Source organism: Aptenodytes forsteri, unplaced genomic scaffold (genome assembly GCF_000699145.1).
Source record: "Aptenodytes forsteri isolate BGI_AS27 unplaced genomic scaffold, ASM69914v1 Scaffold124, whole genome shotgun sequence".
NCBI classification, from domain to species: domain Eukaryota; kingdom Metazoa; phylum Chordata; class Aves; order Sphenisciformes; family Spheniscidae; genus Aptenodytes; species Aptenodytes forsteri.
In genome coordinates this window covers 565,863-582,068 of record NW_008794230.1, presented here as the reverse complement: position 1 = coordinate 582,068, position 16,206 = coordinate 565,863, and the positions used below count along the sequence as shown (strand labels likewise).

The following is a 16,206-nucleotide window of genomic DNA, read 5'->3' as shown; positions in this document are numbered from 1 at the left end:
TGAGATATTTTCAGGTAGCTACAGAGATACTTCACTCTATTGACTCTGCACAAAACTATCCGTTTAAAAACCTGCAAAGATCAAACAATTCCTACGTTGGTTATGTTAGCTGCAGAAAAACCACCACCCCTGAAGCTGATTTCCTGCTTGAGAAACCATAAGCTAATTGCAGAACAAAAGGTACGTTTTGAGAGGTCCTCCACTTTCAGCAGTTACTGTGTATCAGATGCAGAGCAGCTTGTGAATGTTTGGCATGTTCTGTGAAGAAGATATTCTGGTTGATGTACGCTGTTAATACTGCTGGATGTGATGATATGGCATGAAGCAAAGCAAGCTGCATCCTTTAGTGTCAAAATTTTCAGTTTCAGCTGCTCCAAAGACCATGTGTTTGGGTAAAGAGTAGGCAGCTGGTTTTTTTTCAGTCAACTGTCGTCTTTACCAAGTCACTTTCCACCTGCTGTTTTTTTGAAAAATTAAATTCCTTCCCACTCTCTTCAAGTCAGTTACCAAGATTCAAACCCATGGTGCCAGGATAATGTCCGTTACATGACTGACAATGAAAAGAACAACGTGAAGAGAGCAACAGGTAACTTGTGGTACTTAGCAGATTGGTTTTGTGGTTTGGGTTTTTTTTTTTTAAATTAAAATATATTAATTGATATTTATTATTATGTATTGTCTGGTGATGATGACTCCTAGTTTTCTACTCATTTTTCAAAGCCAAATGTTCAGTGTATTTAACGTCCAATTTAAACTCAAGTTTTTCCATAATTAAAATGATTATGACTAATTAATGAAAATAGCTTAGACTTTAACACCTTAAAAAATACATTTTCAGAAAACAGCTTTATTATCTTAGGTATTCAGCTTCTAAAAGTATTTAGGCAATACTGTGTTCAGTGCTGCTAGGCCTGTGTGGTGTTGATGAGAGTTTCATTTCTGAAATACGATAGGATGCCCTTAAACCCAGACCTTCTAACTGTCCACGTTAAAGGTCTCTTAATCTAATCCCCAGGAATTTTGCTTCGTGCCAGGGCCTGAAGTCAGTCGTGTGGCTCTGCCAAGCTGCCCTGTCTCCTCCCCACTATGTGTTTGAAACCTGTCTGTGTGTGAAGGGCTTGAGCACAGGAAGCCAAGTAGAGATAACTCCACGGCTTGCTGGTCCTGGCTTCCCATCCATCCGCACTTCACTTGCTGCACCTCTGAAACATAGTCCCATGATGGAGGGACATGACTGCTTCATGGGGCATTACATGGCCAGCCGAGGGACAGGGTACAAAGACAAGGTGCACACAGGAGAGGAGAAGAAAAGGGGTTACAGGGCTCCAGGTGCTGAAAATGATCTCACAGACGGTTAGCACAGTCAGAGTGTTACAGTTTAGCTTCTACTACTAAGACCTGGGCCCCTAAGTTAAATGGATTTCATAAAGCTGGCTGGAATAGTACTTAATAATTAAAAGGAAGGCTGTAGGGGTTTAGGAGCTGTTTGAATTTAAATGCCATTTTGACTGATTATCTCAAAATATCTAGGACCTGGTGTACAGCAATAGTCAGCACTAAGAATAACTGGTGTAGTCACTAATGGGCACCCCCAGAGACCTGGATTTGCCAATCAAGTGCAGAGAAAACTGAAATATCCAGAGTGACTGGCACTTTTGAAAACAAAGACCAGATGTAGATTTAAGGTTTTAAATGCTCTGATTTCATCAATTTCAAGATTTTTGAAACTTGTGGGTGTGGATATAAAAACGCTTCTCATCCATTATTATCAGCACTCTCTCGTTTTTCCTGGTTCTTATTGATTATGAGCCTAATTAACTTGTAAATCAACAGCAACTCCATTAAAGTCCTTCTGGCTTTGTAGTGTTCTAAGCAGTCTAAGACAAAATAAAATACTGTCTAAATGTCTTTCTTTAAATTTATAATTTTATACATACACATATACAAGCATTTCAATTTAAGCTAAACAACTCATAAAATCTTTATGAAATAACTGTAGACTCTAATATTGTACAACCACGATTGTACAATATAGAATCTATAGATATAGAAGTTATAACACAACTTCTGATACCTATATAAGTTTTGCTATGGAACTAATACGGTTGTTCACATGCATCAACGTCAGACACTTGCTATCAGTTGGTTTATATTAACCAGGTAGGAGCAGAACTTCGGTATAGTCCTTATTGGCCTAGAAAAATATAACTCTTAGATGAAGCTCTCTGTCAAGTCATGTAAAATCTGCACTTTGTACAGTAAGCAGAGATAAATTAGGATCTTCATTCAGTTCTATTGCAAATGTTTTCTCATCGTGGAGGTTTCACTATGACAAATAAATGCCTTATATACTTTTTGTATAGCAGCTTTCCTTCTCAAAGTTCAAAATATCACACAAATGACATGTGCCACTCTTGTGAAAATCCATCAATCTACAAAACTAAGGGTTGGCAGCAAAACTGGTGTAAATATTTTGTTGGGGTTTTTTTAGACAGATTAGAAAAGCCTGGCTTCCCTTCTTATCGTTTGAATCTAGCTACCATTGGCAATTATTTGTACCTTGCTGACAGGACAATCCAAAGAGCTCCTAGGATGATGAAAGGAATAAAAAGGATGTATTTCAAGGGGAGACTAAAAGAATTGGCTTGTGTGGAACAAAAGAACAAATTCAGTTGTCTAGAAAGGCATTAGTTAGAGAAACCCTTCAGAGGTAAAGTAAGATATTATTTAGATTAAGGCTAATGATAGTCAAGACACAAGTAGAGATATGTGGTATGAACACATTTAGATTGTAAATTAGAAGAAAATTTCCAACCATCAGGAAACTAAGGTTCCAAAATAGCCTTACAATAGGAGTAATGGAGTAAATAACCTCATTGGCTTTAGGATGGCACCTTATTACTTTACAAAAGAGATTTAATGGTTGTCTATAAAAGGAACTAGACTGAGTGACTCAAAAAGTTATTTCTAATCCTATGTTTCCAAATTCCATTTCTTTGTTTGGGTGGCGGTGGGGGCAGAGAAGGGTTATGTAGACAGGCGAATCATTAATGTCATGTCAGATTTTAAAAGGAGAAAAAGGTAATGTGTTTATATTCTCAGCCATCTAAACATAAATATGGAGGAGGGCAGTAAGAGAATATACAAGACTAGGTTCAATTGCAAATAAATACAGTAGAGTAAAAATGATGCAGTGGCTTTTATCATTTCATGCCTGTGAAGTGCATACCTATACTTTATTGGTCTTGTAGAAAGAAATTTTAATAGTATTGTCCAATTTATATGCAGCTGCATTAAGTTTCTATACAGGTGAGCAGGCTTCCTAAATTATATGTATTAATGGGGAAAGATGGGAATCTTCTGTAAGGCGATTCAGACCACCTAAAATGGGGCAGCAATCTGACTTCTGACACAGATGGTCTGAATAGCCCCATAGAAGTGCCTTCCTTCTGTCATTGACTGTAGAGCACTAATTTAGTCTTCCAAATTGGGGGCCTAAAATTCAGAGTGGAGATAATTCTGCTTCATTTTCCTAAATAAAATCTGTACAGACATGAATAAGGAAAGCCCTTGCCCTTATAAGGGATATAAGGGATATAAGGGATAAGATCCCTGAGGATCTTATGATGAGAAGGCAGAGCATTTAAAACATTTTGCTACTTTATGGGAAGTTAGCCATTTCCAGCATGGCTCCAGTTACTCTTTATCAAATCAGTTAAACCTGTACAGTATTATAATAAACAATATATTTTTGTGCAAGTATCTTTGTAGCAACTTCACTACATGCATACTTGTGATGGAGTGAAGATGTAGTTTTATATATTTTTGAGGTTGAGATGTAGTTTTATATACTCGCACAATTACCAATTTTGTATGTAGTCAAGTAATGCAAATAAAGCAACTAATGCATGTTATTGTTACAGGACCAGAGCTCTAGTTTACTAGTATTCTTTCCTCCTTCTTTAATTAAAAAAGATTTTTAAGCCCCGTTTCCTAAGAAATAGCATCCTATTAAAAACAGCTTACAACTTAAATAGCTGCTTGTCTTTATTTTCAGTTAACTACCCCTGAAAGAGTAAGATGAAAAAGGTTTTCTTTGTTTTGCTATGTATTACTTGCTGAAAAATCAGGTATATCAAGTCCTATCAGATATACTTTAGTCAAGTGGGTCCTACCAATTATGTTGTACTTTATACAACAACAGAGGAGAAACAAACATTAAAATTACATGAGGTAAAACCACTGAGATAACAGTAAAAGACAGCTAAGTCATCTAATATTATTTCTAATTTGTTTTTCAAATTATCTAGATACTAACTCAATTGATTTCCTTAAATGTAGGTGTTTATGCTGAACTTGCTTATGTGCCTCTTCAGTAGTATTTCATGCCAAAGTTTACTTGCTAGATACTATAAAATACCAAATAACTGAAAAGAAAACAAATTTCACTCTTATCATAAGGAATGTCATTCACACCTGTGTCTAGTTGTGTCGTCTGACGCACGGGTGTTGTTTCTATGCACAGAAATGTATTTTTCTTCTTCTTTCTTTTTCCCTAAAGGGAAACGAGCCCCTAGGTCCAGAGCTCAGGAGGGAATGGAATTTCCACCCTGCAGCATTTCTCTGAAACCACTCTCGGGTTGTGAATCTCTCCTTCTCTGCTGGTAATGGAATCCCACACACAGCCAGTCTATACTAATGATTTTAGTTGCCTCCAGCACCACTTATGACTAAGTGCAAAACCCTCTCTTCTACCTCACTCCCCCCCCCCTGCGGAACCACAAGTCTAACAAGATAACCAAGCCTTTTTCTTCTCAGGACTTCTTCACAGTGGAGCTAATTATACACAAAGACATGAACACTTCCTTTGAGAGGTAGCAATAAAGACATCATGTTTGTCTGTGTGCGCAGGAGCTAAAACTGCTGCACAAGTACATGTATCCAAGCTAGCTGTGAGTTCCTCCCAGTATTTTTACAGTCTGAGGGCTGGAAGGGCAGAAGATTATAAACTTTTAAAAATCTGTATACATAGTGTATTACTTTATAATGTTACATATTGCACAATGCCACCCAGTGTTGTCAGAGTATAAGAGCTTACTCTCAGAAATGTGTTCATTTCAGGTCACATCTGAGAAATTCACAGTATGAGAGTTCTTGTTCTGCAGACTCTTAACCAAGAAGAAAGCTTACCTGTTTTTTGAGTTGAAAGTTAATCATTCTGTGTCAACACAGTGCAACCCCAGTTCTAGCCAAAAGATCATTCTGCTGTGGGTGTGTTGCTTTTCACGTGCAAGAGCTTGGACAGTTTTTAAGCATTTCTTCACCCCTCATGCATTGCACCAAGGATAAAGGGTGGGTTGCTTCTACGGAGCTTCAGTTTTGGCATTATTGTACTTTCCTAACTCATGTAACTATAGTTGGACTTTTTAGTTAGCTAGGCTAGTAAAGGTATTTTTTTTTCTGATTTTTTTCCAATTGATTTTCCTTGTCATTTCCCAAAAAGTATTCCTTAGATGTTCAGGCTGTTTGGTTTCATCTATTACTTTGTGTGTGAGAGAACCATGCAGTGAATGATGGGCATTCTGATTGCCTTGACTGTCTGACAGACTCCTACATCATTGGAAATGCTCTACAGATCCTTTACTTGGCATGTTCTTAAGGGACGCAAAGCTGCACATACGATTCCTGAGAAATCCATAGGACTGGTCTTGGATGTAGCAGCATATTATCTTTCCGGGTATTTCAGCAGGGAACCTAAGAATGTCAGCGCAGGTTTCCTGCACAAATCTTCACTTTCAAAACTGGAGTTAAAAACGGAAGATAACCTCAGCACGTTCTCCCCATTTCTCTTCAGTAATGTCTCATAAAACAGGCACCAGAATCACCCTGATGATACCACATTATTGTGTGACAGAGCGTGCACAGATAGGCTGCAGAGCAAGCTCTCAGTGAAGAAGCATATACATATATTAGATCATAGGGTGACCAGGAAGGTCTTCATACTCTTTTACGTAACACACATTGAGACAGTTAATACAGGCTATGACAACAAACACTGTAGCTGTTTTTGTTTTAAACAAAAAGGCTAAAGCAAATTATTTCACATATCATGAATCAGCCAAGTTCTGAAAACATACACTGGCGTAAGATATATTGCTCCAGGGAGATGTACCATAAACTTAGCATAAGGCAATATAAACAGAAATTTCTCTTGAAATATAAATGAAAAATTGTCATGATTCAGATGGGTGGTTTCCAAGAAAAACCTGTTTTCAGAAAAAAAAACCAAACAACAAAACGCAGCAAGTCTCTCTGGCTCCCGGGTAGTGTTGATCTCATTCCTAACTGATATTGATATATTGGTATTGAAATACCTTTCTCTCTGATTCCTAGCCTTTTCTTCCAAGTCAAACAGGATTTTGCCAGTTTTGTTGGCATGGCCAACGCAGTTGTGGCTTCTGGTTCCCATATTGCTTGTCCAACTTTGTTCCTTGCTTTTTTATCAAGGTGAAGATGAGATGAAGACATGATCTTCCAAAAGGACATGATATTCACTCTATCCAATGACTTGGATGAGTCTTGTGAAGAACAAAGCAGTCTTGCACCTCACCAATCACGTCACCTGGATGAAAAACATGAAAATTTCAAAAAAAAGAATGAGATTCTTTTCTTTGTGCAGGCCAGGTACTGTGCAAAATGTCAGTTCTAATCCATCCAATGAGGTGCATATGCTTTCCAGTATAACATGCATTCAAGTTACTATTGTAAGTAACTTGTTTCTTTCAGTAAAATATGAGTTGTTAGTCCCCTGGCAAATACACTGAGCAGCCTTAAAACAGCAATTCAAGACAAAAATCAGAACTGAGAAAAATAAATTAGGAACTTACTTCTTTACATTTGTATTTCTACACTCTTTGACATTGTGTATTGATTTTTATCTACAGACTCAATTATTCTGAAATATTGATAATGAAAAAAAGATATAAAATTAAAATATGGCAATATCTAGGAATAATTTCAAAAAACAGCCTCAATTTTAAAAACATTTTTTCTAGCAGTTAATTGATAATATATCTACTAACATTTGAGTTATTAATGTCCTGATATACAACCAGACTTACTCTGGATTACACACTTCCCAAGTCCAGTATTTGAATTTATTCCTCAATTACTAATGCAATTAATTGTAGTTATACATTAGCCTGTTTTTAACACATCAAGCTCACAAGGAGATTAAGAACTAGATCAAAACCCAACAAATTATGGTATGCTATATATAAAACATCATATGCCTGATTAGATATTCTTTGTAACTGAATTTTCTGAAGAGCCTACAGGAGTGAAGAGCCTAACGGGCCCTTTACTTCCTTTTGAAATGTGCCCTGCTATTTACCCTTTGCATCATGCTAAGATTATTTCAGTTAAGAGGAACTGGCATGCCAAATTCTCTCTTACTATATTGCAATACTGGATGGCTGGATAAAGTTGTGCTCTTGCTTGCTTACTAGAGAAAGCATTTCTAAAATGAAGGATGTGCATCTCAAAATGAGTCCAGATTTCAAATAACATTACAATTTGAAAGAGTTTGGATCTAGGTTCAGAATGGCACTTAGCATTTTAGGCCATTTTAAAGTTTTCAATACTTAAAAATTTGCCATGTAGTCAGTATGTTCTCAGAGAGGCCATTTTTAGCATAAAATAGAGATACAAGAATATATATTGAAAGATTTAACCAGGTTCAATGGAGAAGAATACTGTTTAGCAATAACTTTAAGAAAAATTTTATCAGTTAATCTCAGTGTTCAATGGTCTGAGTTATTAAATGTAAAATGACCTCGTTAAAGTGATATGACTAAAAGTGGTCATTCTTTTGTCAACCAATGTTTCCATTTAATTAAAACCTTCTTTTATTTACTAAGCCATGTGGAGTTTCTGGTATTTTTATTCAAATGCATTAAAATGGTAGACCTGCTGAACTCTTTTTATCTATATATTTTTTCAGCCTAGAACAACCAGACATTACCTATATGCAATATATGAACAATAACTATTATTTTCCATTAAAAATAATAAACAAATTCAGAGAAGTAATAAATGTTTATCCTTTGGTAAACGTTTTAAAAAATAGTTTTTAACTAAAGAGAAAACACCTCACAGGCAAGTTTTGTACATTTTGAATGTTCTATTGCTTTCAAAATATAGTTAATCAGTTCCATTTAATAGCTGAATATTATTCTTCTCTATATAGGAGTGCCTGATCATTTTGCCATATGCTACTGTCTCCTTTTTAAAAGCTCTTTCTCTAATGGCCTTTGATTTTTCCTTACAGAACTTTTTGTTCTTTTCCTCTCTTTCCATTTTAGTTCCAACACATACTCAGGCTGTAAAGGGAACATCTATTTAAGATCTCTTCAGAGCCTAAGGATATGTATTCTTCTCTGCGTCAGTGCTGAGTGACATAGCTTCTTCTTTAATCAACCATTACAAAGCTCAGAAACACTGCTGATAACATCTGAAACTTTATGTACTTATCTATAGTAATCTCTGAAATCTGCTTCTTCCAAATCATTACTCCTTTGCACTGCTCCTGAAAGGCATATAGTGGAGATTCTCTCTTGAATACATAATTAAATATTGAATGCAAGGCAACTTAGGCACTCACTAAAAGGTTTTTTTTCTGTGACAAATACATACATTACATTTTTCTTGTGAGGGTTAAAGTAGATCAAAATAGGAGGATGTATCATCTAGTCTGTTCTTGTCTTAGTTTTTGACACTCTGTAGGAAAACAATATTCAGGCCTGGGCATTATCTATCTCATGCACTCAGCAAGAGATGCACCTAATTGGTTATGGTGTTCACCCAAGAACAAGATAGAGGTCCACATCCCTGGTCTTTCATCTGAATGCTTGCGTATATATTGGTGTGGAAACCAGAATACAGATGATTACTCTAGACAGCAGGCTACAGTTTAAGGCTGATTTTTAAATTGAATTTTTAAATTGTAAGTGTTACTTATATGCTTAGGTGGTTAAGTTTAAAGTAATCAGTGAATCATGGAGATTACAAGGTACAGAATTGTTTAGGCATAGACTTAGGGTAAGAAGGCTGTAGTCTCCCATTAAGCACACATGGCATACCACTTCAGCAGAAAGGCCATGTAGTTCCTTCCTCCTCCTCTACTGTGATCTTCTTTCCATCTATTCTTTAAAGAGTGTATAATTTATTTGTTTATATAACAAGGGACACATTTGTGGCTTCTTAAAAGACAGCAAATAAATTACTACTCTGAGAGGAGAGGGAGAGCATGGAAGAGAAAGAAGAGAAGTGAAACCAAAGCAATATTTCTAATAGGATAAATTTTGCACTAGGTGAACCAATGCCTGGGAACTTTTTCAATAAGAAATGTGGTTTTGTCTTCTCTACTCAGTGATGCATGCAGCACTGAACTTTAGTCCCTTCTCTCCCTCAATTAATTTGTTCAATGAGTGAAATATAATTCTCAATTGTAGAATTTCTTTAAAAAATGTCTAGTCTTATTTGTCAGGTGTTACATGCCATACAAACAGAAAAGTAGAGTCTATCTGTTAAAGAAATGTAGATTTTCCATGACACTTTTCTTACTGGGTAAGTGTTTACTTCACAGGGAGCTTTGTTTGCACTTTTAGCTAGAATGAGAGGAAAAGAAGTTAAATTTTCATCCCGTGGATTTACTATTTGAAATATAGGTGGTGTTCCTTTACACAAAAGCCTGGACTGAGAATGGGACTTCAACCATTACTCATTTAGAATTCATGTTTCAATATCTATTTGCTTTTATTTTATTTATTTATAAGTTTTCCCCATTTTCAAACCAGAAACGTGCTTTCTAAAGCACAAACCTAGGCTATAAATGAGTTAAAGACTTTTAGATGTCTCAATGTTGCAGCATATAGCATTTACATTCAAGTTAGGTTAGTTTAGTTCATTAACTCATTTGAAATCCGTCTGTCACATGTGCCTTTTTCAGACTCAGTATAAGACCACAGTTGAGTTAGCAAGTAAGTTGGTGAGCAAAATTTACACAGACAAAATACAAAAAGATTGCAACACGGATTCATCTTTAAGCAGTCATTCTCAGTTTCCATAATTAAAGTAACTTGAAGGGCTATCCTTCAACTTACCACTTGCTGCTCAACACTAGGTAAAATGAAAACATGGGCACTTGCCTTACGTGATACCTATGAGAAGCATATGCAAAAAGGAAGATAAATGTTTTACCATAATTAACTCATCTCCTAAAATTTCCAGTTTTTAACTTCTCTTTGAAAGGAATGGTATCAAAAGCAGAATGACCCCTTTGGTTAAAGTATATGGCAGGTGAGCTTGATAGAATACTGTAACATGAAGTTCATGAACACACAAATTCTGGCTTAAGTCCAAGACTTCAATAAACATCTGAGAGAAAACGCTTCTCAAATGCACCTGTGCAACCTGCAGCACCTTATAGTGTGAGAAAAGTTCAGGTCTGACTGTTCAGGAATTCTGACTAAATAGAAACTACTTGCACATGACTGAGAAAGAAAGTTAAAGAAGAAACTGATATCTGGTGATGAGATTAATGCTCCCTTTTTTGTCAGATTTTACAAAATAACTACCTGACAGGCACAAAGATTTCCCAGAAACACACTTTAAAAACACCTATCGTATCACAGTTTTTAGAAGCGCTCACACAGGCTGTGTCAACATCAAAGCAGAACATGTAAGGACAGAGTAGAACCACAGCTTAAAAACAACATTCCCACCTTTTTTTTTAAGAAGGGCAGTAAGTGCAATGCTTATGGGGTTAGCATTTTGTAAGTGTTATAATGCTTATAATTTTCCATAATAAGAACTTACTTTTTCTTGTTTCTAACTAGCAAACTGCAACTATTTGGGCTGAAAGTCCTCATGCCACTGTTTGCCACTAGCTGGGTATTTCTGTAAATTTCAGCTACCACAATGGAACCATCTCTAAGAGTAAAATCAAGAGAAAATACATTGTATTGTCTGTGTTAAATTACATTCTAGACTTCTGTAGACTGAGAAGGCTCAACCTATGCACAGTACCAGTGGATATACATCCAATCTTTTCATGCCTTGTTAAATTCACTAAGATGATGGTGTGTGGATTTGCCTGATTAAAACTTGTTTCATCTGATAATTTTGTAATGACTACAGCCACTGTTACCAAACAGCAATTCACAGTTGAACTCTTTTGTCTACCCAAGCAATGGTCACACATCTAGTGCCCAACACAGACATACCCAGAAGTCATTGTTCTATGATACCGTGGCTTGAGGAGCTATTCAGATTGACTCTTCCCGGACTCGTGGTAGCGCATGTGCCCCTTCTAGGTTAAGCCAGAGCAAGTTTGTGAGTCATTCTGTGAACTGGAGGACTTAACTGATTTATGTTAGAAAGAAAATGTGCACAAATAAGGCAGATCAGTTGGCTGACTTAGTTCACAACGTAGCCCCACAGCTGTACAGGTACAAGGCAGGGGACGTGAACAGCAGCACTGGAATAATGAATGTCCAGGCATGGGAAAGACAACAATGCCTTAGACTGGCATTACCACTGAAGCCCTGTATAGTGGAATTAGAGCCTGTGGGAGCTATCCTCTAAACCGAAACTCAGGGGGATAATAACACTGACTGGTAGAGCAGCTAACAAGTGATACTAATTCAACCGTGTTGTCTAGTTAAGTCCTTTGCATAAGTTGCATGTCGGCACCGTCTCAGCTTCAACCCTTAACAGTCATCTTGAGATAAAATATTTCTTGGATGAACATCTCTACTTGTTAGGGACAAATCAGGTGAAAAGAAATATGGTCTTTTGCTACGTCTTAAACTAGTGTTATAGAACATAATGTAGGATTTTATATTGAATTGCCTCTTCCATACAGTTCCTCAATCTAAGTATCACTCAAGACAGAAAAAAAAAAAGACACCTGTGGTCTGACTTGCAGCAGAGCTGAGTTTCCTCAGCAGAAGTTAGTGATAAGTATGATTCAAATATAAATTTCTAAATACTTGGGAAACCAGATTATAGGTATCTTAGATGGGACATCCAACATTACTTGATTTAACTGTTTGGGTTTTACTCTCAGTACTTTGGTATTCCATGTGTACAACATAAACAGTTTTTCTTTCAATCTTTACTAAAATGAATTAAGTAATAACAACAAAAATTGTAAAATGGAAGCTAATTATTCTGTATTCAGTGCAGACTGCAATAAACTGTATATACTTCATGGAGCAGTATACTGCAGAAAATAGCAAACTGTTCATAGGACCATACAACCATCAGACCTAAATTATGCTATGGATCACTAAATCTAATTTCCTGCAATTGCAGCCAACCACATAATCTAATCCTTTTCCTAAATGTTCCAAATTGGTCTTAAGGATTATTGAATTGCTTGCCCATAATAGGAGAAGCCATAACCCAGCCATCTCTGGATTTTACTGACCATTTTGCCAGAAACTTCTAATGCTCAATCTGAATTTATTCATGGGAAGTTTCTATCTGTTCTTATGCTAAAGTTTTCCTTTAGAATGAAATTTCATATATTCAGCTAAATGAACAAAGATTTTATGACAGTTTGGAATATAGCAGAGAAATGGAGCACCTCCTTCCACAGTATTTGTTTCACTCTGAATTCATCTTTCTTGAGCTCGGATGCCAAGAACTATTGTAGATGAGAGAGCTCCTGCACATCAGATAACACAACTGCTTTCCAACACTACTGCAACCAATGTCATCTAGTACACTTGCCTCTTCCACAGCCATTTCACACCGGTGACTCATAAATCATTCTGTGATCAACCACTCACTACAGTTGTCCCCACCACAGCTGTTTTCAGTCAGTGAGCTGACAAATTAACAGAAACTCTCAGTATTAATCCCAAAGAGCACTTGTACTTCATACTATTAAATTTCATCCCTCGTATATTATTCCAGTCCTTAGAGTCATCCAGGTCTTCCTGGATATTGCAGCTGCCTTCTGTGTTAATGATAGATGTATTTTTTGCTATTGGTAAACTCAATTACCACACTCTTGTATCTCCATACTAAGATTATTAATGACATTATTAAACAAGAACTGTTTAAAGACTGACCCTTGAAGAGCTCCAATAATCATACTCTTGTAACAGCACTTTCCCTTTCAATGCCACTTTTTCTCTTCCTTTTAGCTAGCTTCCTCCCTCGCAATATAGTGCTTTCAATAATTAGAGAGCATTGATTATCATGTGCACTGAAGGTACAGCCATTAGGCAGGAGTCCTGCACAAATAATATGTTCTTATTTAGGTAAAGACTGTCTAATGATGCATGTTTACCTGGACACTAAAGTAAGGATTATCTAGGGAATTTTTTTAATAATAAAAAATGTATTTTTCTACTGTACTAACACAAATTGCAAACACTAGTTGAATCTGATACATAATACTAAGAGGTATGGAGTATTAAACTCTAGTTTTTTGCTATTATTAAGGGAAAAGTTTTTGTTTCATAAATGACAAAATTTTTTTGATGTTTCATTTTGAAAAATCATGCCTTGTTCCATTAGCAAGCTAAATTAAAAACAATTGAAAAGACCCAAATGTTACATGGAATAAATGAATAAAATTCTTAGTGACTCACAATGAAGTATTTTTTGTGAATCTGAACTGAGAGAAACATATTTTGAGTATAAAAAAAAAAAAAGAGAAAAAAGTCTTTTGGATTGACATAAAATGAATGTACTTTCTGATTGTTTTGATTTTGCAACGGAACTGAAAAAAATAATTTCTTTAACCCACCTCTAGTTTTATAGGCAGCATGAATTCTGGTATTCTCATATGCTGACCCCATCACCTTGCAGGTTTAGTGGTTCTTTTAACACAGGTTTTTCAGGACACAATTTAAAATTAAACAGCAGTGTGGCAGAGACAGCTCTGGTCTTAAAGCTCAGATTATGTCACACTATCTACGAGCATAAATTCTGGAGAAGGTTGGACTAATGAAAGAGTGACAGCGCCTGCAAATCTCCCCAGTCTCTGCAAGAAAGCATTTCATGCAGGGACAAACACAGTGCCATGTGCATAAACAAGCCTGTAGTTCTAAGATACAGAAGCATATATCAACAGCTGTATGCACATTTGAGGTAATGTTTTTGTACTGGCCCTCAGAAAAAGCTAGGAGAAGCTTGATACAAAGATAAAAACTGATTATAGGCAAGCAACAACTTTGACAGAGTGGGCCAGTGGGGAAAAAAATGTCAAGGAAAATCACCTGGGAAACTATTACATCACATGCATATGGCAGAAATAAAAAGTTGTTTACTGAAATGGAAAAAAAAAAATGTCATACGTATCAGTAAGGGATTGTGTACAATACAACTCAACATTTATTTGAAGGCATACAATGTCATACTGTTTTGCATAATTAACTACTGGCAGAAACATGTATTGAATAAAAAACCCTACAGCTTTGTTCATTATATACTTAAAACCCCCCCTATTTCTAACAGATACTTTATATGTCAGAGTGATCACATGTACCCTAGCAACCAGGATGTTATTGAAATTCTGCATACAAGTGCATGAGTCATTTTAAGAGATGTAGTAAGTCTAATAATGAATGTTTAATGAATGTCAGAATCAGTAAGCTATGAGCTAGATTTTATAAATGTGCAAAGCTTGGTAAATTAATTTTGTTCATAAATGTGCTGATAAGAAAGGATAAATGTGCTATTTTTTTTCAAAACAATGTTAAGTAATATTTTCTATGTTGTCAAGTTACTTCCCTTATTTATCATCTGAAGCTTTTTACACAGCAACTTCACTTACCTCAGTTGTAAGGATTTGTTCTAAAAACATACATCATCTCTCTCTTATCCTGCCCAAAATCTGAAAAAAAGTCTTCTCTACTCCATGTACAGCTGTGTGGGTACAAGTGTCATATATCTAAGTTACAGAAAACATCCATGTAGTGTATTTTATATGCCTTCCCTGGCACCAGTTTCCTGGTGCTTCAGCTCTGATCTTCAATATACAGAGGCATTACCTGTTTTTTTTAAAACAGAGTGTTCTGTAGTTACTGCACACAATTTGCAGAATGTGCTGCTTCAAAGATCATCACAAGGCATTTGAAAATAAAGAAGTGGAAAGAGAATTAAGCCACAAAGTAAAATTTCTTTCCACCTAGGGGATCTGAAAAGGTCCTGTTTCATGACAGTACTGTTGCATTCATTACGACGTTGAATCCCAACTACTTGGGATTCTTTCCTAAACAGCAGTCTAAGTACAAAATAGACTATTATAAAGTCTACAACATCACATGAGGGAAATGTTTGCTTAAGTAAAAACACACTTTTTTTTTTAAGTCTTGCTTGAAGTACTCAAGGTATTGTATAAATGCAAGGTTTGAGGTTGAAAAGAAAGAGCATTGATGCATTCTAGAATGACAGTTCTCACATTCCTAGCACAAACAACATATTTGCTTCTCCTTACTATTCCAACCTCTATACATCAGCTTAACTGTACTCATTGCTACTGTGTTTCATGCTAATTTACATAGAGCATCAGTTAATGCCAGCTTAAAGGGGTTTTTTTAGTACTTGGCCATTAATTGATGCTGTGTATACTAGTCATATCTTGTTGTCAAAGGTTTTTTTCTTACAATTCCTTTTATGAATCAGGAACAAATTCTGATGAGTTATCAATCAGGTAGGAAAATTAATCAGAAGTTGGAAATTCCTAGAATAGTGCATGAAAGAGAAATAGGCCTTTGTAAACACATTGTACATATGAAGAAGGAGACCTAAAAGTAATTGGAGGAAGGAGGTGGCTTTGTCAATATAAAACTTGCTACTGATTTAACATAAACTGAGAATGATGGACATCTAATCCAAACTAAGCTCAAATTTCACTGGCTGTTCCTCATAATTTGCATAGGCTTTGTGGGATCACTGTTATATTAGTCCAAAGCACAGCACACATTTTTCATGCAAAATGAGACTATGTCAGTTGTGGTTCAGCCAAGGATAGCTTTTTAACAGTTCAGAACCCTTATTTATAGACGTTAAACTTGAGGCACAAATCCATTATTTTAGTCTGTGCTGAAAGAAAAGCAGAGGTAAACAGCATCTCAGAGAGACAGTGTGAGTGAAAACCTGTCACTTTTTCTGATGTAACTGAAT

The 16,206-nt window shown here is 36.0% G+C and overlaps 1 protein-coding gene across 1 annotated transcript in view; it reads left to right on the top strand.

The window, feature by feature from the left end:
* Nucleotides 1-546: 546 nt before the first annotated feature.
* Nucleotides 547-16,206, top strand: part of RASGRP1 (RAS guanyl releasing protein 1) — a 75,968-nt gene continuing 60,308 nt past the window's right edge. The window contains exons 1-3 of the mRNA XM_019473726.1: nt 547-586; nt 1,129-1,353; nt 4,562-4,664. Of these exons, the coding sequence (XP_019329271.1) occupies nt 547-586; nt 1,129-1,353; nt 4,562-4,664 (368 nt within the window). The remainder of the gene's footprint in view (nt 587-1,128; nt 1,354-4,561; nt 4,665-16,206) is intronic.